The sequence below is a fragment of the Semicossyphus pulcher genome, unplaced genomic scaffold (genome assembly GCF_022749685.1).
Source record: "Semicossyphus pulcher isolate SPU_LCO1_2020_fin unplaced genomic scaffold, fSemPul1.0.p SCAF_7, whole genome shotgun sequence".
NCBI lineage: Eukaryota > Metazoa > Chordata > Actinopteri > Labriformes > Labridae > Semicossyphus > Semicossyphus pulcher.
This window is the reverse complement of record NW_027211748.1, coordinates 22,806,633-22,831,706: the sequence shown is the minus strand read 5'-3', so window position 1 is coordinate 22,831,706 and position 25,074 is coordinate 22,806,633. Positions and strand designations below refer to the sequence as shown.

General features: G+C 44.3%; 1 protein-coding gene across 2 annotated transcripts in view; it reads right to left on the bottom strand.

Annotated features, from left to right (window-relative positions):
- Positions 1-25,074, bottom strand: part of LOC138611755 (uncharacterized) — a 204,625-nt gene that overhangs the window by 21,170 nt on the left and 158,381 nt on the right. For both annotated transcript variants that reach the window (XM_069684984.1, XM_069684982.1), the window contains 3 exons: positions 22,182-22,363; positions 3,918-4,174; positions 1,648-1,784 (listed from right to left, as the gene is read on the bottom strand). In XM_069684984.1, coding sequence (XP_069541085.1) covers positions 1,648-1,784; positions 3,918-4,174; positions 22,182-22,363 — 576 coding nt within the window. The remainder of the gene's footprint in view (positions 1-1,647; positions 1,785-3,917; positions 4,175-22,181; positions 22,364-25,074) is intronic.

The window sequence follows — 25,074 nt, the reverse complement described above, 5'->3', positions numbered from 1 at the left end:
TACTTTCACTTTCACACCAACCAGTGTGGCAGATTTTTTTTAGGGCAGACTCTGGAGGAGAGTCAAATAATTGCTTGTCAACTGCCAAGTGAGACTTTGTAAACGTAGCCAGGATTTAGCAGGAGACGGATGTTAATCCTTAAACGTCTAAATAGGAGAATAGGTGGTTTGTCATCGCCTTCTATAATGAGCCATAGTGTGTGTTAAAGAGCATTTTCTGATCTGGCACCTTTATAAGCAGCAAGAAATCATTTGTCAGCGTCCTCCTTAAGACTATAATTATTTCTAGACTTATAACATCATCACACTTAAAGTGATAATCTTGGTTTTCATTCAGATAAATGTCGGTTAAGTCACTATCTATGAGGTAACACAATGGTGATTGTGCCTATGGCCCACTGATGAAAGCATTTGCAGTATTACAGACTGGGTGTCTGTGGCCACTTTCATGGAAAAAAAATCACAATCCTCTGTTGTTGTTCATTAAACACATGATTAAAGTTACAATTACGAAAGCCTGGGATTTAGCCAATCAACGTTGACGCAGGCTGAGCTCAACTCGACATGGTGAAAACAGACGGTAGGTTTTAAATGTTTTTCAAATAAAAATAAATTGAAAAAGTGTTGAAATAACTTAATGTTTTTATAAATAAATATCTATAGACAACCTTTTTTCCCCCTGAGAGACCCCGAAAAACAGACTTATATTCCAAATTTTACGGTAATATTCACAACCTTTCTTTCATTTGAAAAGAATGGGCTTTTGTGGAAACAAGTACAGTAAAAATATACCTTATTCCCTTCCTTATCCTTTAAACCAAACCACATTACCTGTGTTGTTTCTACTGCAGCCACTGCAGGCTGTGCTCACCAGCATCCCCGCACTATCAGTGTCAAGGCCAGAAGGCTCTGGAGGGGCTCTCAAAATGTCTCAACGGTTTTTACCACTTGAAGTAGTTCACAGGATCAACACCAAAGCTTCTTGATGTATTAATATAGAGCATCTGCATTCATGCTTTCATTCTTGACCTTTGAAACAGCAGTTGACAGAACAACCTCGCCTTGATCACAATTGAAAGCTACAGAAAAGCCTCTAAATGGACCTTGTGATCTTCCTTTCCTGGCTGAAATAGAGCCTGTGAAGTGCCTCAGTGTTTACTGAAATAGGCTACCCTTACTTGGAAGCTGAAGGATGTTAAATGTTCTCCTTTGCAGCCTCCGTGTGCCTGAAAAGCCGCGGCTGTCTTCGATTTGTTGCTTTAATTCCTTCTTTCCAGTTGAGTCATTATAAGAACAGATCTATTGCAGCATCAGATAACCCACACAATAAAGATCAATTGATCCTCAGGCTCGCTGTAACAAACTATTTGTGGCGCCAAACAGCATTCCCCTCATGGCTTGATGATTCGAGCACTAAGCCGCTTAGTGGAGTGCATCGCACAGTGGATATGTGCTTTTCAGATACCTCACAATACACGGTTTACACTTCCTTAAACCTCTTACACACTGCTCATCAGTGGTGCAGGTGTCAGAGGTGGTAAAATGTCGGTTTCATTCAAGAGTTTCCGCTCTAAATGAAAGACTCAAAAAGACACGCTGTAATGATGCCGTGAAGTGTGATGTAGTGAACAAAGAGCGACCTCTGACCTCTCTGGGTGGCGATGACAGTGATGTTGTGCCAATGCTCGCGCTCCCGGTCCAGCTCCGAGGCCGTGGTGATGAGGCCGGTGTCTGGGGTGATACGAAACAGAGCCTCCGGGTCCGACTGAGGATCAATGGAGAACCTGGAAGAAAGAGAAAGTAGGGCGGGAGGAGGAAGATAGTTGTGTTTAGAGAAGGTGAAGGTAAATGAAATGAGGAAAAAGAGTGAAGGGAAGAAGCAAGCAGAGATGACAGAGTGAAAGAAGCTGGCAGGGCAAGTGTGTGCGGCAGCGATAAGGAAGTCTGCATTCAAATGGCCAAAGAATTAATATAGGCAGATTATCGCAGCTGATAGGAGTTCTTTTGAAGTGCCACCGATTATCTGAATATCTCTATGAATACACCAACTATCATTCCTCCCCACACACTCACTCTTAGCACTTTCGCCGCTGCTAATTGGGACACGCTTTTCTGCGGTGGTTGTTACAGAAAAAATCACTCGCCTCCCTCCTCGAACTCTTTCAGAAAAAAAAATCAACAGCTAACAGAAGCGCGGAGATTAAAGCTGAAAACGTATGCGCTTACAGAGAGCTCGGGGGAAACACTGAATGGATGTTTGCTTGGCTTAGATTTATTTGGTTATCTCTTACTGTTGTGTCTTATTTCTTTTAGTAGAAGTGGTGAGTTTCAATTTCAGTCCAAAAAAAATGACATTTCCTTTGCTTATCAGTGTTTATGTCTGAGATTGAAAAATCAATATAACATACAAAACAAATCCTATCCATGAAAACGTCAATAAACCAAGAAATATAACTCACAGCACCATAAAGGGCTTCTGTGATTTTTCTTTTGGCAGTAAAAACTCACAAAACACACAAAAGAACAGAATAAAAGAGACCTTTTCTCTCCCTGAAAAGTAAGATTCAAAGATCGGTACCACTCTTGTGTCTTTACGCTCGATACAAGGCTACAGCCAGCAGCTCGTTAGCTAAGCTTCAATCTTGGAACCAATCGGCTATAGTCTGACGATGATATAGCCTCTGGGGACAACGGTGAACTTCCCGGGCGTGTCTGGTGTAGCCAGCGGTTAGCGTTAAACGACTTACAGTCAAGACTTCCTTCTCCGTGCGCTGTATTGTTTACAGTCCAGTTGGCAACTTGAGAAGCGACCGGACAATAATAAATAAACGCTGTCATTTCTTGGTTCATTAAATCTCCAGGAGGAGATTATAGTAAGTTATAATAGTAAGTTACACAGAGGCTGCACTCTGGCTAACTGCAGCGGTTTGAACCAGACAAAGAAACAGATTTTCTTGTCATTGACTTTAATTAACGGGTCTTAAGTTTGCTGAAATTTCAACATCTTGATGCAGATTAGCAAAAAGTAAAAATGAAGCTTTGTCAGGTCTGTCCTCAAGAGGAGAAGAAAACTACTTTGAAAATGCTCGATTGATGAACGGAGGTCGGTGACGGAGGTCGGTGACAGTGCCAAGAGAATTTGTCTCAAGTGAAAGAATTTAGATCTAGAACAGATTGTTAGCTGTTAGCATGCTGTTTATAGAGATTAATAAGAAGCTAAGTCGTCATTAGATAGCCGCTGATGGGAGCCTGGATGTCATTATGGCGCATTACGTTACGCCGCAGCCTGCTGATACGTGATTGGTCAATATTACTCGGACTACAAGAAAACAGAAACCAGAACACCCCTGCATACAGATTCTACATTTTTATGTAGAATCTTAGCTTAGCACAAAGACTGGAAACGGCTCAAAACAGCTAGCCTGGCTCTTTCCAAAGGTAACAAAATACACTTAAAATTTCCAGCACCATAAAGGCTGATACATTTTTATGCTATATATCAGTGTTTAATCTGGAGCCTTATAAAATCCAAGCTAGTAGGAATTAGCTTTTCCTGCTAGCTAACGGTCATCAAGAAGGAAAACTAGCACAGTTTACTGAATCTTAAAGGATCAGTTTAATACTGAAGACATTCCACAAATCTTAATAATGAGTATAGAAAGGACAAAGTGAACAGCTTAAGATGAGTTCCACCACGCTTTTTAGCTACATCCATTCATCCATTATCTTTACCACTTATCCTGTTCAGGGTTACGGGAGGGGCTGGAGCCTATCCAAGCTGTCATTGGACGAGAGGCAGGAAACACCCTGGACTGATCACCAGTCAATCACAGGTTTTTATAGCGACATGTGTTGGAAATATATCAGCACTATTGAGATTAGATACTGTATTTAAGGGCAGAGGTGGATTACTGTACCTGATATTGTTGGTTAGCCCAGTATCAGGGTCCACAGCGCTGACCCGGCCCACAGTGCAGGCCGGCGGGCAGTTTTCCGACACGTCCATGTGGTAGCGTGCCCGGGAGAACCTCGGAGGCTCGTCTGCATCCAGCACTGCCACCCGGATGGAGGCCCGGTCCTTGAAGGGGCCTCGGCGCAGGAAGCGAGGATCCACTATGGGGTTGAGGACCTCCACGGAGAAGGAGTAGGAGCTCCGGCTCTCGTAGTCCACGGCCTTGGGAGGAGGGAGAGGGGAGTAAGTAGAGTTAGAAATGTAGAAGCGTATAATGGTACAAGGGAAACATGCAGTGAAATAAGCAATGCTGACAGCTTTTAAACAGCAAGAAAATTAAGCAAATGTCACTGTTACAAACATCAGATTCAGTGAAGCATTTTGTGCTTTCATTTGGTCCAATTTTCACAGCAAATTTTCCACATATGACTTCCAAATTACAAATCAAACGCCGAGAGATGATAAGTAATGAATAATTCCAACAGCTTGCAGAGCCTTGAAAAATGGTCACATCCAAAACCAGCTGAAGGATTTGGAGTAGGTAAAACCATGGTTACCTTCCATGTTGTGAGGCCTGGAGTTTTTTTGAAGTGATACTTTGAAGGCTGCTGTGGGTGGATGCTTAGATGCCGGTTTTTGTGTGAAGTAGGAAAAGACATTCATGAGGTGTTGATGTAACAGCATTGCCAATGAGACGCTTGATGCTCAGAGAGTTGAAAGGAATCTTGAGAGCTTCGACACTGAAGTGAGAGCATGACTGACATTGCTTAGGGTTGATGTTGGGTTTATTCTTGTCATGCGAAAACTGGAGGATAAACAGCTGTAAGATGCAGTGCTGGGAAGTTGAGTGTTATTGATGTGTATGTAGGAGTTGTGGAAGATGAATGCTGCTATCTATATGGAGCACAGAGTGACGGATGTATGTGGTAGTGGGGTGTTTGCATCGAAGCATCCTTCTCTGGCATTGTTTTGTGCTCCAATCTTGGAAACACACAAGGAACTGTGTTGGTGGATACCTGGCAGGTACAGGAGTGTGTTTTGCTGTGTTACGAGCACGTTTGTAGGAGTAGTTTCAGACCTTGAGAAAGATCGTGGGAGGGAAACTTGGACAAACTTGTTTTAGCGAACAGGGAGACAACAGATTTGGAGTTAGGACAATGCAGATCTCCAGCGATGTCGACAATAGCTGCCAAATACAATCAATTTTCTTGGATGAAACTGGAAACAAAACCACTCCAATCTTCATAAAAACTCCTGTTCAGCATCTCCATCAACATGGCGACTCTATTATCAAAATGGAGATTTGGCTTTGATGAGCGTTCAACATTCCGCGGGTAGAAGTGATTCCATTTGGGACGGCAGCTCAGGCCCCAGTGATTGTTTGTTACAGAGGAGTTATGAGGCCTATTTGTCTGCGGCGTCCGTGTGATTGTGTGCCACGAATCCCACCAGCGCGTCGCCTCGGAAGCGATGAAATAGCCTCTGATCAGGTTTGCTGAGATGATTGTTAGCGAGGTGCAGATGCGCACACGGGTAATCACATACATCCCATGTCTCGCACACAAACCAGCCCTTCTTCTTCTGTTGATGAAATTTCAGGAAAGCAACATGTTTGAGTCAAAATACCTGTGCGTGCGTGGGTTTGTGTGCGAGTACAAGTGGTTCTTTTGGGCCCGTGTATCCTCAGATCCCCTGTCAGTGTGTGCTTAAAGAAGAGCTCGTATGAATCATCTGAGTGTGATTGGCACAGGGATCCACGTTGGACGGAGGATAAATAGGCTCACTGACTATGCAGAATATTCAATGTCAGATTCAAACAGGCAAAAAAAAAATCATTCTGAGGATCCCAGCGGCAGAGGGAATATTGATATCCTCTCGCTCTCCTTCCTTTCTGATCTCTCTTTTTCTATTCCTTCATCTTTATTTCTTCCCTCCATCAGAGCCGTAAACCAGAGCTAAACTGCTTCGCAGAAAATCAGCACTTTTAGAAAGAGGTGGAGATTGATGAGAAATTATGCGGAGAAAAGGGCGAATTGAAAGACTTGTAGGCAATTTGAGGAATATTTCTGCTGGAAGATAAATAAACAAGAAGAATTGTGTGAGGAGATGGAGTGTGTGTGTTTGAAGGGGGGGTGGGGGTGTTTAGGTGGATAGACGAGGGGAATAGTTTCTCTAACGGGGTCCCTGTTACCGCCAGAGAGAGACAATCTGTCTGAGGACGAGAGGTGTCACTTACACTGTGAGCACACACTCATCACCCCTTCCCCGCCCTCCCTCAATCCAACACTCCATCACTCCGTCCCCCCTCCCTCACTACATCACACACTCCATCACCCACCCACCCCCCCAAACCCTCCACCCAATCCTTTTCCCCCCAGCGAGTGCGACAGGGCTCCAGCTCTGACAAACCACAACGCACACACTCATCCCTCTCTCGCCCTTACAGGAGGCACTTATCACGCTGCGGCTGCGCTGTTTCTCTATGTTCTTCTATGTTGTTCTGTCTCGTGTTCATGTTTGAACAGGTGAACATTACTCACAGGTGCTACAGAGGCTCATGTGGAACTCGCACACACAGACACACACACACACACACCTTAAAAGGACCAGTGTGTAGGATTACGGGGATCCAGTGCAATTATATAATATCCATAAATGTATATTCATAAGTGTATAATTTGCCGTTAGAGCAGGTCTTGTCCGTGGGGTTCGGCCATGTTGCACCGCCAGGTTTCTACAGCAGCCCAGTACTCATAAACCACTGGCTGTTGAGGGGGCTGCACAGTGGTGCAGTGCTTATTGCTTTTGCTGGAAGGTTACTAGTCTGAATCCCAGTTTGGGCGAAGCCTTTCTGTGTGGAGTTTGCATGTTCTCCTTGTGCATGTGTGGACTCCCTCCGGATACTCCGGCTTCCTCCCACAGTCCAAAGACATGACTCCTCAGTGCACGCTTCCCCCACTCTTTACTCCCCACACTTCCTGTCTCTCTTCAGCTGTCCTATCAAATAAAGGCAAAAGCAAAAAAAAATATTTTATCGTCCAATCCATCTTTCTCACCGGCCGAAATTACTTAAGATCCAGCAATTATTCCCTCACCAATGGCCAAGGGTGCTGTTCAGAGTTGCTTGAGCAGCTTGCTTAACGTTAGCTTAATAGTTAAGTTAAAGCTCCTGTGAGGAGTTTTTCGCTGGTTATGAAACAGACTGAAATGAATTCTTATGACTCCATATGAGCTACAAAAGCAAACCAGACCATCAGAGGCAAGACTGATTATTTCTATATAGTTATTTTAATGCATGAAACTGCTGATGGGAGGGGTAGGTGACAGACGAAGCGATTAACTGCACGCTGCCTTTGTTTACATTTTCCAGGGCAAAAATTTAAAGCGAGTGATTCATATGACCGTTAAAGAAAGCACAAGGTAAGATTATGTGTTAAAAACCACCACTTAAGCATGAACAGGACAATATCAGCAAAGAGATAAGAGGTACGGCTTTGTCCACAGGGGGCGCCAAAATCAACACAAACTGGAAACACTCACAGGAGCTTTAACGTTAGCTTTGAAAGGCTTTAGCAGAGGTAACAAAGTGAGTAAGAATAATGACTGAGTTGTAGGTAAGATTACAAATACTGTAACTGTAGCTGATTTCTGTATATGTCAAATGTTTGATTATATCAGAGGCGGGTTAGAAATGTAGCTTTGGACCAGAATGTCCTTGTATTTTTTTCACACATTTTAGAAGTCTTCCACTTCTCCTTTACACATTTTCTGTCATGAAAACAAACCCAGAAAATATGTGTACAAGTGGATTAACCAAAAATAATTGAAACTTCCAAAGAATCGCCGGCTCCGGCTTCTTAAATTTGAGGATAAGCTGACTTTTCTTCCATTGCATATTGGATTTCAGTCCATTTTGGTTGGACAAAACAAGCAATTTCAAAATGTAATCTTCAGGCTTAATAAAGTTGTGATATTTGTTTTGACCATTCTGACCTTTCACAGACACAAACATTTCATAATCAAAAAATCAATCCACAAAATCAATCTAAAAACAGACGTCGCAGCCCATCAGCACTGCTCAGTGTTAATGCTGCCCTCCTCTTACGCACACACACACACCTCTACAAGTGTAACCTTCTCTTGTCCTGCGACGCTGCTCCCACAGTCCGTTTTGAAATTCAAATTCCTTCATACAATTTCCCTTTTAAATTGGCTCCACAGTTAGCAGAAATTAATTAGCTAACCTGCATGCAAGACTGGAGATACATAATACATCTCTACCCAAAGAGGCCGACCCACAGGCACGCATGCTCGACTGAGAGAGTGTGCGCGTGTGTGTGTTCCAGTGTGTATGCATGCATTAGGGTAAATGTACATCACTGCAGGGCAAAGCTTCAAATCACAGAGGTGGTGTTTCTCCTTGACTCGTCTGTAATTGATGTAAAATAAGAAGATTCTGCAAACGAGCGTGCAAGCCTGTGAACTTCTCGTCTCCTACGAGCGCGCGTGTGTGCGCTCTGTGCTGTGCGTGCCTGTGTGTGTTCAGCGCCCTGCTGTCCTTGGCAGCTTGAGTCCTTTCTTGATTTGGTGCATTCTAAATCAAGATCATACATCACATTTGTCTGATGACAAACGCAGCTTTGGACATTTCTGCCAACAAGCACAACTGCAGAGTCGAGAGAACAAAGCCTCCTCTAAATCTCCTCTTTTCACTTTGTTCTTCCTCCGCCGCCTTCTCTTCCCTCTGTCACTTGTCTCTTGTCTTCTCTCTTATTTCCCTCTCAGATGTCCCATGTCTTCTTTTTTTTCCAACTTATGAGCAAGACATTGGTCTCTCTCTTTCTCTTTTTCTCTCCATCTCTCTCTCTCTCTCTCTCTCTTTCCCTGTGAGGAGATTAACACAATCTCTCCTCCGCGTGAGAAAACAAACACAGATAATCCTGGGCGCGCTGCTAGCGTGTGACCGAGGATTAGCCAGCCGTTTTAAGTGAGAGCATATGGAAATAATAACGGCAAACTGACACATGCACGAGCTAGCTTGTCCCCCAGGTAAGAGGAAAGAAAGGCGCACAAATAGCAGGCTTACACATGTCATAGCAGCCCCGAGAACACACCTCAAAAAGGGGAACCTCCTGAATCGGGACACCGCTGAGTTCACATTAATGATGCCTTCTGTTGCATTTTCGTGATCCCACTTTGTGACACGCGTGCTGCTAAATACAGCATACATGTGTAATGAGGGGTTGTGAAATCAGGGCTTTGTCGCGAAAGTTTCCTTAGCGGCTTTGAACGCATCACAATACAAACGCTCTGTATTAAATCATCACATGATTTGCATGTTAAGCATCCGCATCCATCAGCTCAGCATGGCTTTTCCTATACTGATAATTGCTCCACATTGTAGCTGTTGATTAGATTGTGATTAGTGTATTGATTTCTAAACCATAAACCACCACAGAGGGGTCTCTACACATGCTACCCTCTGGCCTCTAGGGGGCACTGCTGCAGAGCAATGTCAAAGAAGGAGCTGCTGTGCTGGAGAGTGTTATGCTAATTCTTCAATTACCTGCTACTTACACTGTGGCCTTGTTCACACGCTGTATCAAAAATCTATTAGCGGCAATATGTACGTTCATTAACAGCAATATGTGTTAAGTAAATAATTGGAGTGGAGCAGTATGGGTAAAAAAAAAAAAATAGCAACAGAGAAGAGGAGATAAAAAGAGCATACAATAGATTAATTAAACTAAATTGATTGAAAGTCGGAGTGTGTGTTAGTATGTTCGCATGTGTCCGCTCTTTCTAGGGTTTTTTCTATATGCGTGCGCTTCTGTGCGTGTGTGTGTGTGTGAATACAAATGAGGCAGACCTGGGCTGAGTCAGAGCAACAGACAAACAGCACACACGCTCTGATATGGCCTCCAGACACAAACCAGAGTAAGGACGGACGAGGCGAGGGAGGGGAGAGGGAGAGGGAGGGAGAGATAGGCTGGGGAGGATCTGTGTGTGTGTGTGTGTGTTTAACTTTTGCGTCCCGCTGCTCTAAATATTTGGGCCCGTGTGGAGAGATGAGGCAGAGAGAGAGAGAGAGTAACAGAATGCAGAGCGACAGAGACGAGGGGGTGAGGGGATAGGGGGGTGTGAAAAGGGGGGGAGCAGGAGAGAGGAACGGGAGACGGGGAGAGAAATCTTTCTCTTGCTGGGGGTCTCTGCGGGCCTGACAGTAAATAAGCAGTGATAAGCAGCAGGCAGCTTCAGTCGGCCCCTCTGACTCGCAGGCTGTTAATGACCCAGCTTCTCCGCGCTTCCCGTCCCCGCATAACCCTCGCCTAACCACGGCTCGACCGCACTCGCGCTCTCTCCCCTAATAGGCGCGTCTTCCTCACCCTCATCCGCCTCGCTCCCTCTGTTTGCCTTCCTCCATTTTGTCATCACGCATTCTCTCTCAGCCTCATTCTGACTCCCATCTCCCTTCCTCCAGCTCTCCCTATTGACTCTATTTCTTCTAATCTGCTGCTGTTAACCCCCCCCCCTCCTCCAACACCACCGCAGCTCCGTCTCCCACCCACCTTCCATCTGACACATCATTCTGAGGTGGAGACGAGCTCCGCCGCGCAGCAGCATCCCCAGTGTCAGTCCTTAAAACGAGCAATCGCTGGCTTTTTGCAGCTCTTTTCCCTGGTTCCTCACAGTTTGAACACAGAGAGCTACAAGGTCAACTGTGCTATATTGATGTGTGCCTCCGTATACTGTAGATCTCTCTGTGTGGTTTATTGGTGCTTGTGCAGGTGTGTGTGTCTCCTGTGTGTGTGTGTGAGAGGGAATGTGCATCTTAGATCTACGGTTAAAGAGATTCAGCCCACAGCAGCGAGATGACCGGCAAGGTCAAGGCCGACTCTGTGGCAACACAAATTGTTCCGCTCGGAAATCCTCCCTCCTCCGGGGGCACGCGGATCATCTCGCTGCCCCGTTTACAATTCTTCACAGCGTTAGAGCCCTCTGACTCCGGAGAAGGGACCCTTTACATATGCACACATGCAGGAAAACCAAACAAAGCACGGCTGCTTCAAACGTTAGTTCACTTTTAAAAGATTTTATTTTAATTTAGGTCGTTAAACCTTTTCCACTCTGCAATAGAAAAGCATCCACCAGTGCGTAGAGTGGTATTTTGCGTACTGTGATGTCATTTCCTGCACCGTCTTCAAATGAAAAGGGTGGATTGATACAAGTACCTTGGAGTCTAAATCAATAAGAATTGGATTGGAGGGATATTATGAAGCATTATGCTGTCACAGTGAAGTTGACCTTTCTTCTTTGGGGTATAAAAATGTCCTCACGTCATCGTTTTAAACCTTTTAGAAATGTGTGTGAAATTTTGTCATAATTAGCAAATGAATGCTTGAGTTATGGCCACAAATGTGTTTTGTGAGGTCACAATGACCTTTGACCTTTGACAACCAAAATCGAATCACATCATCCTTGAGTCCAAGAGGACGTTTGTGCCAACTTTTATTATAATTAGCGGAGGTATTCTTGAGTTATAACCAGAAACGTGTTTTGTGAGGTCACAGTGACCTTGACCTTTGACCTTTGAACACCAAAATCTAATCAGCACATCCTTGACTCAAAGTGGATAATTGTGCCAAATTTACAAGAAATTCCCTCGAGGCGTTTCTGAGATATCGTGTTTACAAGAATGGTAAACGTAATGCCTCTGGTCACAGCTCTCGCCAGCGGGGAGGCATAAAAATACACAAATCGTTATTTCCATTGGATTTTGCTCAATAAGCTCACATGACATCCATTATCTATACCACTTATCCTGTTGAGGGTCGCAGGGGGGCTGAAGCCTATCACCTCCCAACACCCTGGACTGATCGCCAGTCAATCACAGGGCTGACACAAAGAGACAGACAACCTTTCACGCTCACACCCACAGGCAATTTTAGAGTCACCAATGAAGCTAACGAGCATGTCTTTGGACTGTGGGAGGAAGCCGGAGTACCCGGAGGGAACCCACGCATGAGAACATGCAAACTCCACACAGAAAGGCCCACTTTGTCTGAACCAGGAACCTTCTTGCTGTGAGGCGACAGTGCTAACCACTGCACCACCGTGCAGCCCCACACAAGACAAAAGAATTTGATTCTAGAAACACAGCTTTTTTAGGTTTTGAGATTTGATCATATTTATGAGCAGAGAGCAAAGGCTCTTGATCGTTTGTACAGCAGTAGGAATCCTGAGATGCCTTATATCACTAAAATATGTACAAGGTAAGGTTGTAAGTTTTGTTATTTGTGCTGCAGCTTGTTTTTTAAAATTTTAGATCAGTTCAGCCTAACAGCCTAATGCAAACAGTGATCGCCCCCGGCCAGAGTCTGGCCGCACATTTTCACCCCCTTTTATTCTGCACGTAATGCTACACAATGACAGGATCAATTAATGTACAACGTTATGATGCAAAAGACTGAAACCTTAGCTCTCTGTTGCAGGAAGAATGATTATAAGAATGACTAGAGAAAGTCTCTTTTCGGAGCTTTGGGTGTAGCTGAACTTCTTGTTTTCGTACATTACATTGTTTTTATGGTCTGACCAGCAACTTGAGAAACGAGAATGGAGCTGTAGTTTAGATGCGTGCAGATTTCTGTTTATAGAGTTGATTAAGAGGCTAAATCGTTGTCGGGTAAGTGGATTGTGTTTGCTCTCCACACAGACTGTTTCCTGCCTGTAACCAAAGCCTGCTGATACACGATTGGTCAGTACTGCCCGGACTGCTGCAAACGGAAACCAGAACCAGATCCAGACACCAAAATCCGATCTGGAGCCGGCAGGTTCTGCATTTTTATGAATAATCTGTCAACAGATATTAAACAGGATCATGTCAAATGAACGCTAATTTGACGCTTTGTGTGTTCTATTAGCTGTAGCCTGTCATACATGTTTATTGTCAGCTGCCTGTGTATTCCCTGAAAGGCTTAATCTGGCATGGTTTGGACTCTTAGTTTATTTTTGTGGTTATTTTCTTGTTTCCTTTTCAGTACTATATTTTTGTATGTCCTAATGTGTTCAGTTTTAGGCTTTTATTTTGTTAGTTTTGTGTTGGGGCTCTTTGTTTCCAGGTTGTTATGAGACGTGGGGGTGGTCGAGGAGCGCCGGGGAATCTCATCACACACCTGAAGACCGTTTGGCGTCATCACTGGCAGCTGGTGTACTCCTCCTCGTCTCAGAGCAGGCTGCCAGACTGTCCTCGCTGCTCCAGTGGTGTATCGGCTCTCCTACACGTTTCGTAGGATTCTACTGGTATTTTCCCGTGTGTTGTTTTTTTCATCAGAGTTTCTGACCACGTGCGTTTGTCTATTTCTTGCAGCGTCTCCCTCTGCTATCCCAGCGCTCCTGAACGCCGCCAACCTCACGTCTTCTACTATTCAAGCCCCAAGTCTCCGTTCTTCTGGTTGTTCTCTGGAGAGACTTCACAACTACACACAGAGCAGCTCCAGTCACGTTGTAAGACGTATAAAATGCTCTGCTTGAAATAATAAATTGTGTCGGATATGTTTTTTATCCTCCCAAGGCATCTCCTCCTTCTCCCTCATTAAAAGTCCCCGCCTATTGTGCAAATTTCCAACCGCTCCCGTTGCAAAAACAAAACACGTCTCTGCCATCGTTTTGCGGCAACTTGTTGAAACGTAGCTAGCTTGAAATGTAATTAGTAGTAGTGACGTTAACGTTAGTAGTCAGTAATGAGTTTGCAAATATTACGGTTAAGGTGGTGATACACGTATCTTCTTTTACATCAACAGACGACGTCAATGTTCAACGTTGACTGTAGACTTTTATATTGAAAAAGGTCAACCTCATCTGATCTGGAAATGTCAGATCAGCAGCGACCACTTGTGGTGAACACACAGAATTACATCAGAAATGCTCCAATCACAGCCCAGATTTTGGGTCATGTGATCTCTCACTGAACAATAGCAGCCATCCAAGTGCAGTGGACCGAGGAGAAGGAACTTAAGCTGACAACACATTACTGTGTTAAGTGAATGTGTGAACATCTGTCAGGTAAAAATAATTTAATAAAGACTAAAAACACATTTGAGATGTTTTATTGCCGTGAAATCTGTCAGAGAGCAGATTTATATTAGATCGTTTGAGCTAGCTTAAATTGCGGTCGTACGAGGAGGAGTTGCTATGGTAACGCTGTGGTTGTGACTGGAACGGAGGAGAACAGAGATAACATGGGGATGGAGGTTGGAACCGTTGTCTTGTTGCCCATAGGCCTGTTGCCCTGTGTCTCATCATGTTGCCTGTTAATGTTTACATTGTCAGTTGATGTCAAAGTTGATATGTGTATCACCAACTTTACAGCTGGCTCATGCATCGCTGAAGTGGTTGCCATAGGTTGCACATAATGATTTGAGTAGCGTCACCCCGTGCATCAACGGGATTGGCTCCTTAGGTTTGTGACGTCTCAAACCTGCCAATCAGAAAACGTGTTGTTCAGCCTGTCCTTGGTACACTGCAGTTTAAAAGCAGACAGGCCCAGCCATGGAGATGACTGCTGATGTTGTCCCTGATATGTCTTGTAGCACATGAAGAACACCACATGGAGATGTTTACAAGGTTAAACACTTGACTTTCACTGGAGGGGATCTATTCCAATCACATCCTTTTCACTCATGTTAAGCGTTTAACGTTTCTCACCCACTTTTACACAGACTCCCAACACGCTCAGCTGCAGCTGACTCCTCAAATGATGCCCGGCAGCGTCTGTAAATATTCAATATACGATCCTCTGAGCTCGCAGGCGTTCAGACTGAATCTGCATGTAACCTGTGAGTCTTCAGTTTCAATATTTCACCCAAAGCTGCAATCCTGCGTCTAATCTGTGCGGTGGAGTCTTTGTGGAGGGATTAAAGCGGCACAAAGCAGCGATGAAGGAGGCCGTGTTTTGTGCGCTTTGTCTGTGTCTTTCAGATTGCTGTGGTTGAATCCAGGGGGAGAATTACAGTGGGTGGGAGGTGTTTGCCGTATTTGTTTACATGTAAGTTTCCTTTTCTTTTTATGCCAGGCACCCGGCACATGTTAAATTGATCGATTTTTCCTTTTACGCACAGCATGCTGCTCCGTTTTTCGCTCACTTCCTCTTTCAGCCTGGTTGTTGCCGTGCTGCCTCCCTCCCAACTCTAAGATTTTTATTTTCCTGTCTTCCTGCATGGGTATTTCCACCTCCCTGTGCCTCTCAGAGCCGTGCTGTGCTAATTTCTCTCTATAGCTGTCAGTGATTCTGCAGCTCATGCCGTCTCTTGCATGTCTCTCTCTGGTTCCTTCGTTCTCTTACTCCCTTATTATCCCGCTCCCACTGCTGTCACTGCCTCCCAGGACCTCATTTTAACACTCCTCTCTCTGTGCTTCTCTTCTCTTACTTCATCCGTCCTCTCCTTCCCCTCCTTCCCCGGGTCCTCGCCTTCCACTTCTTTCTTCTTGCATCTCTCACCGTATCCATCCTCCCTGCTCCTCTTCAAAGGAGCTCGCACTGGGCTTGGAAATCCTGCTCCACACACCTCCTCCAGGTGCGGATTGTTTTTAACGAATCCCACAAACCCGAGGCTGAGGACTGACACACGGGTAAATTCACACACACACACTAGCATGCACCACTCCCTCGCTTCAAGAACACACACACGGTTCCTGAGCACACTCCAGAAAGTCGCATATTTCACAGGTCGCTTTTGAAAATCTTGATAGATTTTTGCCAAATTTGCTGCGATTTCATGCAGATTGTCTGTATTCTCCGTCTCGGGCAACCTCTCAGAAACTTCAGGAACATTTTTGAGGACTTTTCAAAGAATATTTGAGGATTTTTTCTCAAAAATTGAAACCTGCCAAATTTGAAGATGCAGTTTTTTCTCTGCGCGGCGGTGAGACAGTCCCAGGATGTGTGAACAGACTGTGACAGGATGACGGGAAGGAGTCAATTTGATGCTGGAACTATTCAGAGATGATTGATTGGTTCATAACCTATGAGCTATAAATCTTCCTCCATTAGGGTTTGGGTTAGAAGAATGATCTTGGGCCTGCCCTGTGGTTATTTGATTCACAAATGTGTGTTGGTGCCCCAGCAGCAGGGCAACTGCCTCTCCAGCGGGAGACCTGTGGTCAAGTCCCAGTCTCTCTCATGTGCAGACCGGTACAGACTCACGTTTTTTCCGTTTTCACAACATCAACACACTGAAATCTTGAAAAAAGAACACTTTTAATTAAGCCATGGTAGAAGCACAGCAATCACGGAATGATCTCCAAATGAGCAGATAATCTACCTTGGAGGTGCAAACTGAACTGTTGTTTGTGTTGCTCTGTTTAACATTTATGTTATCGCGTGATTTCGCAATTGTCGCGCGATCTTGTGATCTCGCGAATCCAGCTGCTTGGGTCAGCGCTCTGCAGGCGTTGCGGATCAGACACGCTTCCTGTGGGCGAGGGCTCGCGCCGTCTGACGGACCAGAACCGCGGCGCAGACGGCACGCGCCGGAGACGGATCCTGTGGGATCCAGGCGTTAGTGAGGAATACACTAAAGGATTGCTCAGCTTTTGCGCCCGTTAAACCTGTGCAAATGACACAAAAAGCCTCATTCTCCAAGCACACGCAGAGGGTTGAACGCACCCCAAAGTGCACCGCAGAGCAAACCTCCGGTGCTCCGGTGCTGTTTGAATGTATTAAAGTCATTTAAAAAAGCACCTAATTGCACAAACGGCAGCACTAACAGCACCGCACAGTTAGAGTGAAGCTATTACCGTCTGCAGAGAGCTGGTGGTAACTGCAGCGCAGTATTATAAGGGCTGTTCTGCTCTGAGTTTAAAGTGATCGTGGCGACAATTCCACTTTGTGTGATCAAAAATGTCTGTAAAAACAATCTGTTAATAATATATTGTCATTATTATTATAATCGGGAGACCAATCAGACCAGGGCTGTGCGAGGCTCAACCCCCGCACACGGGCACACTTTGGAGCTGTTACGCATGCAGGGCTTATTATCTGGACGAGCTGCTGTTGTGCGCTCGTTTAAAAAATAAAGCTGCGTTACAGACAGTTAAGCTAGTAATCACCTGTCGAGTCTGATCTTTACAATAAACTGTTAAAAGAGCTGCCCCCTCCTCTTCCTGCTCATCATCGATCTGTGCATGGAGTTGAGATCCGCCAGTGTGCGCTCATTTAATACCTGAGAGCGCAGCACAGCGCAGCAGAGAGTGGAGGTGCAGACAGCTTCTCTCCACCATCAGACACAAAACAAGAGCAAACTACACGGACCTGTGAAACATTATGGGCGTGTTTGCGCTTCAATATCATCAGGTCAATCTGCTTTGTGAATCAGACCTTGAGACGGAGCAGATAGCGGGGGCAAATGATGTTCAGGTTTAGGGTTGGTAGGAACCAGTTTGGCTTTTGGTTTCTTCATCTGGATATTTGAGCTTCATTGAGCCGAGAGATGTTTGTTCAGAGTTGTTTTGACTTTCCTCTGCTGAAGAGAGAAACTTTCTTTCTACTGAACACCGAGTTTGACGTGTGTACAGATGACCACAATTTAGTTTGGCAGCCAATCAAAGTCCAATCTGCATCTTAAACGAGTGTGATGTGGAAACTTGAAGCCCCCTTTGAGTATGGACTATCCAGTAGTTGCACACTCACAGTCCCTGGACGTCTTAATGAAAGAGGAGTGGATGTAATTTTTAATAAGCACCTCATTAAAGAAGCTCATTAAAGAATCTTTAAGGCGGCCTAATTGAACTTTTTTTGAAATGCCACATCACACACAAATCATTATCTTTACATCACCCTAAACCACAGACTGTATAAAAAGATGGACGACATGACAACTTCCTCAAAGTGAAGCCAAACCCTCTCTATCGCCCCCTGCTGACTGGCTGCAGTATAGATCATAAAGCCCGCCTCCTCCATGTTAACAGATGGGACATGAGTCAAACTATAAAATCAAAATATACGGCAAATAAATGTTTCTCAAACATGGTTTTTGTCATTATAGTTAGTTCTTATCATGCTGATTTACGTCCAAGTGTTAATTTTTCTGATTTTTATTCTCAATTAGTTATTTAATGCTGTAAAAAAGATGATTGACAGCTATGCTGACAAATACGGCTCCTGCAGCCGAGTTTTCAATACGTTCTTAGAGTTTCGAGATCAAAAAGATAATCGATAATTACAGTAATTGATAGGGGAAATAGTCTTGTTGCCTTTATGTAATCAGACAAATTAAATCCTGCTATTTCAAACCTGCATCACATGACAACAAAATGACTCAACAAGCTGTCACCAAACCCCTCAAAGCGTAAGTCCGTCTCACAATACTGTCTGTCTTCCTTCCCTGTTGCCCACCAGGCCTTCGTCAACAGGGACGATGTAAACTTTAATGTTAAATGTATCTTTAAAAAGGCTTCTCAATGAGCTCCAGTTAGAGCAAACGCTTCGCAAAAGAGATTAAGTTTTTGTTGGGACTATTTTCAGCTGAGGATTTGGTGCAAAAACATAATACCTCCATGGTATTTATGGCACAAGGATGGTGTGTGTGTCAAAATAAACTACAGTGTGTGTGTGTGTGTGTGTGTGTGTGTGTGTGAGTGTGTGTGTGAATGGTAATGAAGGAAAACAGTGCGGCGGCTCATTTGCATGTTTTTAAAAAGCAATATATCTGGCTTCTGCTGCTCGGACAATACGTGCTAGTTTATGTTTATTCATGCTTTTCGTTGGCTACAAAGTCTCAGCAGGCTTACAGATCCACCTCATCATACTTCACACACATCTATGCACATACATGCACGCTCTGCACTTGAACCCTCACATATGCAACACCCTTTGAGTGCGTATTACACAACAGACGCACACTCCTGTGACTGACACCGAGCAGATCAGAGCGCTGCTGTCAGCCCTAATGGAGACACGCGTGTGTGTTTATTGAAGTGTCGGAGGCTCTTCTGCAGAGCTCATTTGAAATGAAAGCATCTTATCTCAGACATGCCTCCCCCACAGGACCCTCCACGCTATTAGGTCTGCATGTGAGCACAGACCCCCCCCTGACTCCTCGTCTCCCTCCTCACACAGACACGTCTGTACCCCAACGAGTCACGCTGGTAATAAGCGGCCCTCCACACACACACACACGTTTATAAGAATGATTATTGGAGATGACAGGCAGCTTAGGGAATGACCGTTTGAAATTGAAATGGTGGAGTACACTGAGGGGAACTATTAGCCGGCTGAACTCGGGGTGTATAGGCGTCATGGATCCTTCTGCTCATGCAAATTCCCTGCCTGTAAAAGCTCTCTGCAGAGCAGAGAGGCAGCAGTCACAACAGCTCGACAACACGGGTCACAACATGTTACTCTGAAAGTTTCACTCAGCCGCTGCAAACATTTGCATTCGGATGCCCTGATTGAGTTCGGTGCGGATGCCTCATTGTGTAAACAGATGGAAGTGTGGATAAAAAAAAGAGAAGAGGCCGGTTTGCAGTGAATGGAGCAGAAAATTCATTTGTCAGACACCCTTCAAAAACGCTCTGATGGAGTCAAATGAGGAGACGAGGTGATGTGAATGTAGATTTGAAACCTGACTGGAAAGGCGGCTGAGCGGTGAATCATGGGAAATCTTGCAGGCTGGTTACTGTGTCGTTGTGTTTTTGTGGGTAATCTCAGGTAAACGAGCTTTTAGGCAACATGTTGTTAGCAAAAGAACCTGCACACGTCAGCGGTTTCATCGCCTCTCCTCCCACTCATCATCTGTTCCCCTCCTCTTCTCCCCTGCTTCCTGTTACCTTCACTCCTTTCTAGCCTCCTGACTGCTCCTCTCGTCTCCTTAATGACCTCTAAATAACCTTGTTTCTCTCCTCTTCCTCCCCTCATGCACGCTGTTTCTTAATCCCTTCTTCATCAGGTCAGCTGAGTTAGTGATCTCTTTCCGGTTGCATCCTAAAAATACTTTTATTGGAGAGCCTGTCCTGATTCGACTTCAACTTTAATGTCAAAAACTATATCCTTTAGAACTCCCATTTCATTTCCTTTGTTTTGACTACACTGTATCGATTTCTACTGTCTCAAAAAATGGATGATTTTATGACCTGTCTGTTTTGTTTTGCTGCCTTTTTGTAACCTGGATTTTTAAAGGTACGAAGAAATATCTAAAAGCCTTAAAATCTAGACACATTTTTGCACACTAAAAACATCAATATAAGCCAAATAAGGGCTGCGATATTAATTGAATATTAATCCCAATGAGGATTTTGTCTTCCCACGGTTAAATAAACATGATTGACGTCGATATTGGCGTTTAAAATGAGCATTCCGCCCTTAGAAAACTCTGCTGCATATCAAATCAATCGCTCTCTAAACTAACAGCCACTCCCCCAGGGGGCGATGGAGATGAACGTCTACCTTGCAGAGGCAGTTAAGAGTGGAAGAGTAAGCAACAGAGACCGGTGCTTCGGTTCAACGAGTGACCATGTTAACTGGTGTTTTTCAGCCGAATGTGTCTGTGGTTGTCGTGGTTACAGCGGCTGTAGACAACAGGAAGAGAATATGTAGCTGTCCTCGTGAGTGCCTCTTTGTTGTTAAACATACTGATCTGTTACGTCTTTGAAGTGTTGTTTGTGCGAGCATGTCATGAAGGCTGCTCACGCTCAGTCGCGTTTTGAACGCTGCTTGTTGTGACACTAAAACAGGAAGAGAGCGAGTCTCTCGTGAAAGCGAAACACCGGTCTCCCCGAAGCGGCTCGTCATCGGTTGTTTGGAGGTGTTTAGTTTTTAGGGCAAGTGAAGTTAAAGTTGTAACTCAGAGATCTCAGTTTAGTTCTCTTTGGCGCCACCTATGGTGATAAACGGTAATTGCAGGAGCACACATCCCAGATATCCAGACAGTGCTGCATGTGTGACGTCCACGGTTGGCTCCGGTTGTAACTCTTGATTTTCCTCGCTGACGGTCAATTTCCTTTTTAGACTGTTTGCCTTCATCTGAGCGTCGAGTTTGTTTCTTTTTCTTTGGATTTTCACTTATTTTTGAAGTTGTATCTGTAGTCATCGATCTTTTCTTTGTTTGCTCAGCCATAGTAGATTACTGTTTACTCGCAACACTTGCAGAGAGCGGAAAAGCAGCCGATTAGCTCCGCCTACCCTCTCTGGCAGACCAACCACTGCTGGCTGGTGGAAAACGCGTCACTAACTGGGCGCCGCTTGTGATTTTTTTACTGCGAAAGTCACCACAGACACCCAGTCTGTAATACTGCAAATGCCAAGGCTTTCATCAGTGGGCCATAGGCTCAATCACCATTGTGTTACCTCATTCTGCGATAGATAGTGACTTAACAAACATTTATTTACATGAAAATCTTCAAGATTATTACTTTAAGCAAGAAAAAATACTATGCAAAGAGTGCATGAAACCTGTGTCTGCACCGCAAAGCAACAACTAACTTGAACCAGCTGAAAAAACACACAGTGCAGCATGATGTGTGTCTGAAGGCCAGGAGGAGTAACGCTGCTACTCCCCGTCCTTGTCCAGTGTCAAGTCAGACATCCATAACAACAACGCTGTACAGCGAGACACCTTATCTACCCAACTCCCAAAGACACACTGAAATTACCCACGATGCACTCAGGTGAAGAACCTAATTTTAAGCTTTAGTGATGCAAAATTTGTACACGAGCCGGAAAATAGCAGAAAATGGCCATAACAGTGCAGCCCTAACCGACACTAACCCGCCCGAAGGACACATTTCAGAAAGTGGGCTTTTAAAAGTGATGTAAAACACGACTCAGAGTTTGCAGACCTGATCTCCTCTGCAGGTTGTTCCAAAGTCTCTGAGCCCTGATTTTAAAAGCTCTGTCCCCTTCGTTTGACAGTTTACAAGTTGGAACGACGTGGAAAGGTGCACCTGAGGATCTCATGGAGCAGGAGGGGACACAGGGGTGAAAGTAGATCTGATAAATAACTTGGCGCCGGGCCTGTCTGGGCTTTAAAAGTAATCAATACAATTTTAAAATCAATTCTAGCAGCCACAGGTAGCCGATGAAGAGCAGCCAGGAGCAGTGTAATGTGGTTTCGTCTCCTGGTTTGAGTGAAAATCCAGGCTGCAGAGTTTTGGAGGCGAGGGATGGATTTCTTACCGACTGTATTACTGCATTTTAATCCGTCCGCAGCTCTTTCTCTGTCATCCTCCCCCTCACCTTGTTCAGCGTGATGACCGCCTCCTGGTTCACTCCGGTGATGTTGAACGTGTCCCCGGTCTCCCCCTCCAGGATGGTGTAGTCCAGCTTGGCGTTCTCGCCGAGGTCGGCGTCGCTCGCAGAGATGCGTCCGATCTCGGCCCCGGGGATGGCCAGCTCGGAGACGGAGAAGGACCACATACCTGCGAGGAAGAGAGACACGTGAGGGTGGTAAAGAGGCGGTTTGTCATTTCACGCACCGATACGCCCGATTTGTCGGTTAAACATTGAATTCTGTCTCTGGAGCTGTTTTCAAATTGCTGCTCGGCGCTCGTGCTGAGCCAATATTTACAATATTTCATTCAGATACTGCGGCTTTTCATTTAACAGAAGGAAGAGGATGAAAGAGGGAGATAAAGGGAGAGAAAGGCAGAGTCTGAGCGTTATTAAAAGCCAGGTAAAATATGGCCTGAAACCCTGCTGAGAAAAAAATAACACAATTAAAAGACGCGAGGATTAAAAAACAGAAGGAACAGAGCAGATAGAGAGAAAGCAAAGATTACAGGTAAGAAAAGAAACTCCGTCTGCCTGCAAACATTTTAACTTTGAGCCAACGACTCATCTTAAACATCCACTTTTTACTCTCTGAAGCATCCATTTTCTTTAGTTTGAAGCGAGTTATACAATCGTTAAAGCAGCTCATTATTACAGCCCTGCTGCTGGAATTGCAGTTTATATTATAGTTACACACATTACGAGTCACCTGCTGCAGCTATAAGATGATATACAGAGCACCTGACGCAATCTGATGCATCTGTGAACCTGCATTAAAAGCACAGCACACATCAATCTAAATATGCACCCACCACTTTATGCAAACCACACACACACACATGCACAGGCCACCAGCTGCACCAACAAGAGAAAGAATAGCAGGACTGATTGAAATCCAGCGACACAAAAGGTGAGATATCACTATATTTGGCTGCAGACAGGCTCATTCACACACACACTGTTATCTGTGCAGCTAAAGCGACGTGAATCAGACAGACGTGTAAAAGTGAGCCAGAACAACAATCGCACAAACAGACAGAGTAAAGATAGCCAGCACTTCAGCAGGACAGTATCTGGACCAACACACCGTCAGATGAGTTCTGTGGATCGGATGATGTCACAGCGAAGCGAGGAGGGAGATCAGACATCAGAGAGGCGAGTCAGTGGTGTGTCATTGTTGGCTTTTTAAATGTAATGTCTAATCTGTAATGTAGGCTCCATAGTTAATTTTAGAAACAAAAAGGTTTTTCTCATCCAATCAAAACCATAAAACTAGTCTTTTATATTGGATTTTTTTGCTGATATCCGATATGCCGATATTTTCCAACCCTTTTTGCTGATTTCGATACAGATATATTAGGCACATGATTTTTGTCTGCCTAATTGCAGAGTACATTAAGTCTCAATTGATATCTCTCAAGTCATGTCTACTCTTATTGTAGTGGCCAAAAACTGCCATACCGCAGACATCTTGAGAGGCCTTGTGTCTGATCACTCACTTTTCTGAGCGCACCTGAATGCAGCATCCCTTCGGAACACGGCAGTGAGGGAGACATGCCCGGACTTGTTTACTGCAACTACCAACAGATTCTTTTTATCGTGTGTGCGTCCATGAATATGTAAGTTAGTTTTGCACTGATGTTTATGTTCCACTGTTAGCGTCGGCTCTGGCCATGAGTGTATTTTCAACGTGTTTGAAGTCAAGAGAATGTGAGCTAACTGTTAGCTAGTTAAGAGTGCTTAAAGTTGTTTAACTTCTGTTCATTGGCTCAAGTTTCTGTCACTTTTTAGTCCTTATTTGTATATTGTTGATAACTTTGCGCAGGCAGTACGCGCGCACTCGTGCCAAGTTAATGTTTGAGCATAATGTCAAGCCTTTTTAGGGAAACATCGAGAATTTAGGCAAAATTAAAGCGTTGTTTTATCGTGGAAAAAATATCGGCAGAAAAAGGTCACATCAGCCGATGCCAATATGTCATTTTCTAGCCATAATCTGCAGATAGCGATAACATGCCGATAATATTGTGCATCCCTAATATTTATTCCAAAAACCTACCAACAAAGAAAATTTACAAAGATTGTTCTTTTTTTTGCGTTTCTGCTCTCATCACCTGTGTGGGTACGTTTTGGTGAAGTTTTATGAATCAATTAAAGGTCAAAAAGTTTTTGTAGCTGTAGAAACTGTTTGTGTGTGGACAATATTTAATATTTAAGTCCGAGTCACAGACACCAAGGCGTAGTTTTCATTGTGACATTGGTGGGGACGACAACGTGCACTCTCCCTGCCTTTTGAAGGATTTATGATATTCACAAACAAATAACTATCAGGTGATTATTGTTTCATCACCGCTTGAGACTGAAAAGAAGAAATCACTGTAGTTATATGAACTCTAATCTCTGTTTTTTTTTTATTTAATCTTTTTTGTGTTTGGTCTGTAGTGGGTCCTGCAAAGTGACGTGTGAGCAGGTTGTAACTTTTGATACCGCACGCTTTCATGATGAGGTGTTTCCATTTCAAATGTCACACTGTAACCAAAGAGGTTAGGGAAGCGTTATTAATTGATCTTATTATTTATAATAATTCATCAAACTGCAGAGAGAGAGAGAGTGAGCATGCGTTTGGACAGCAACACAAAAAGTGTTCATTTGAGCATGAGACATGTTGTTCTGCTGTGTAGATTTCAGTTCAGTGAAGTGTATGAACTGAACTGTAGACTGGAGTCCTTGTTTACAGTGAGTCTCACATGCACGACTCCTCCACAGGTTGAAAGTGCAACAGTTACGCGTATCATATAATTGTTGGACAAAATTATTGGTAGGAACAATTCAGTCACATCTGTATATCAGACGTGGCTCTACT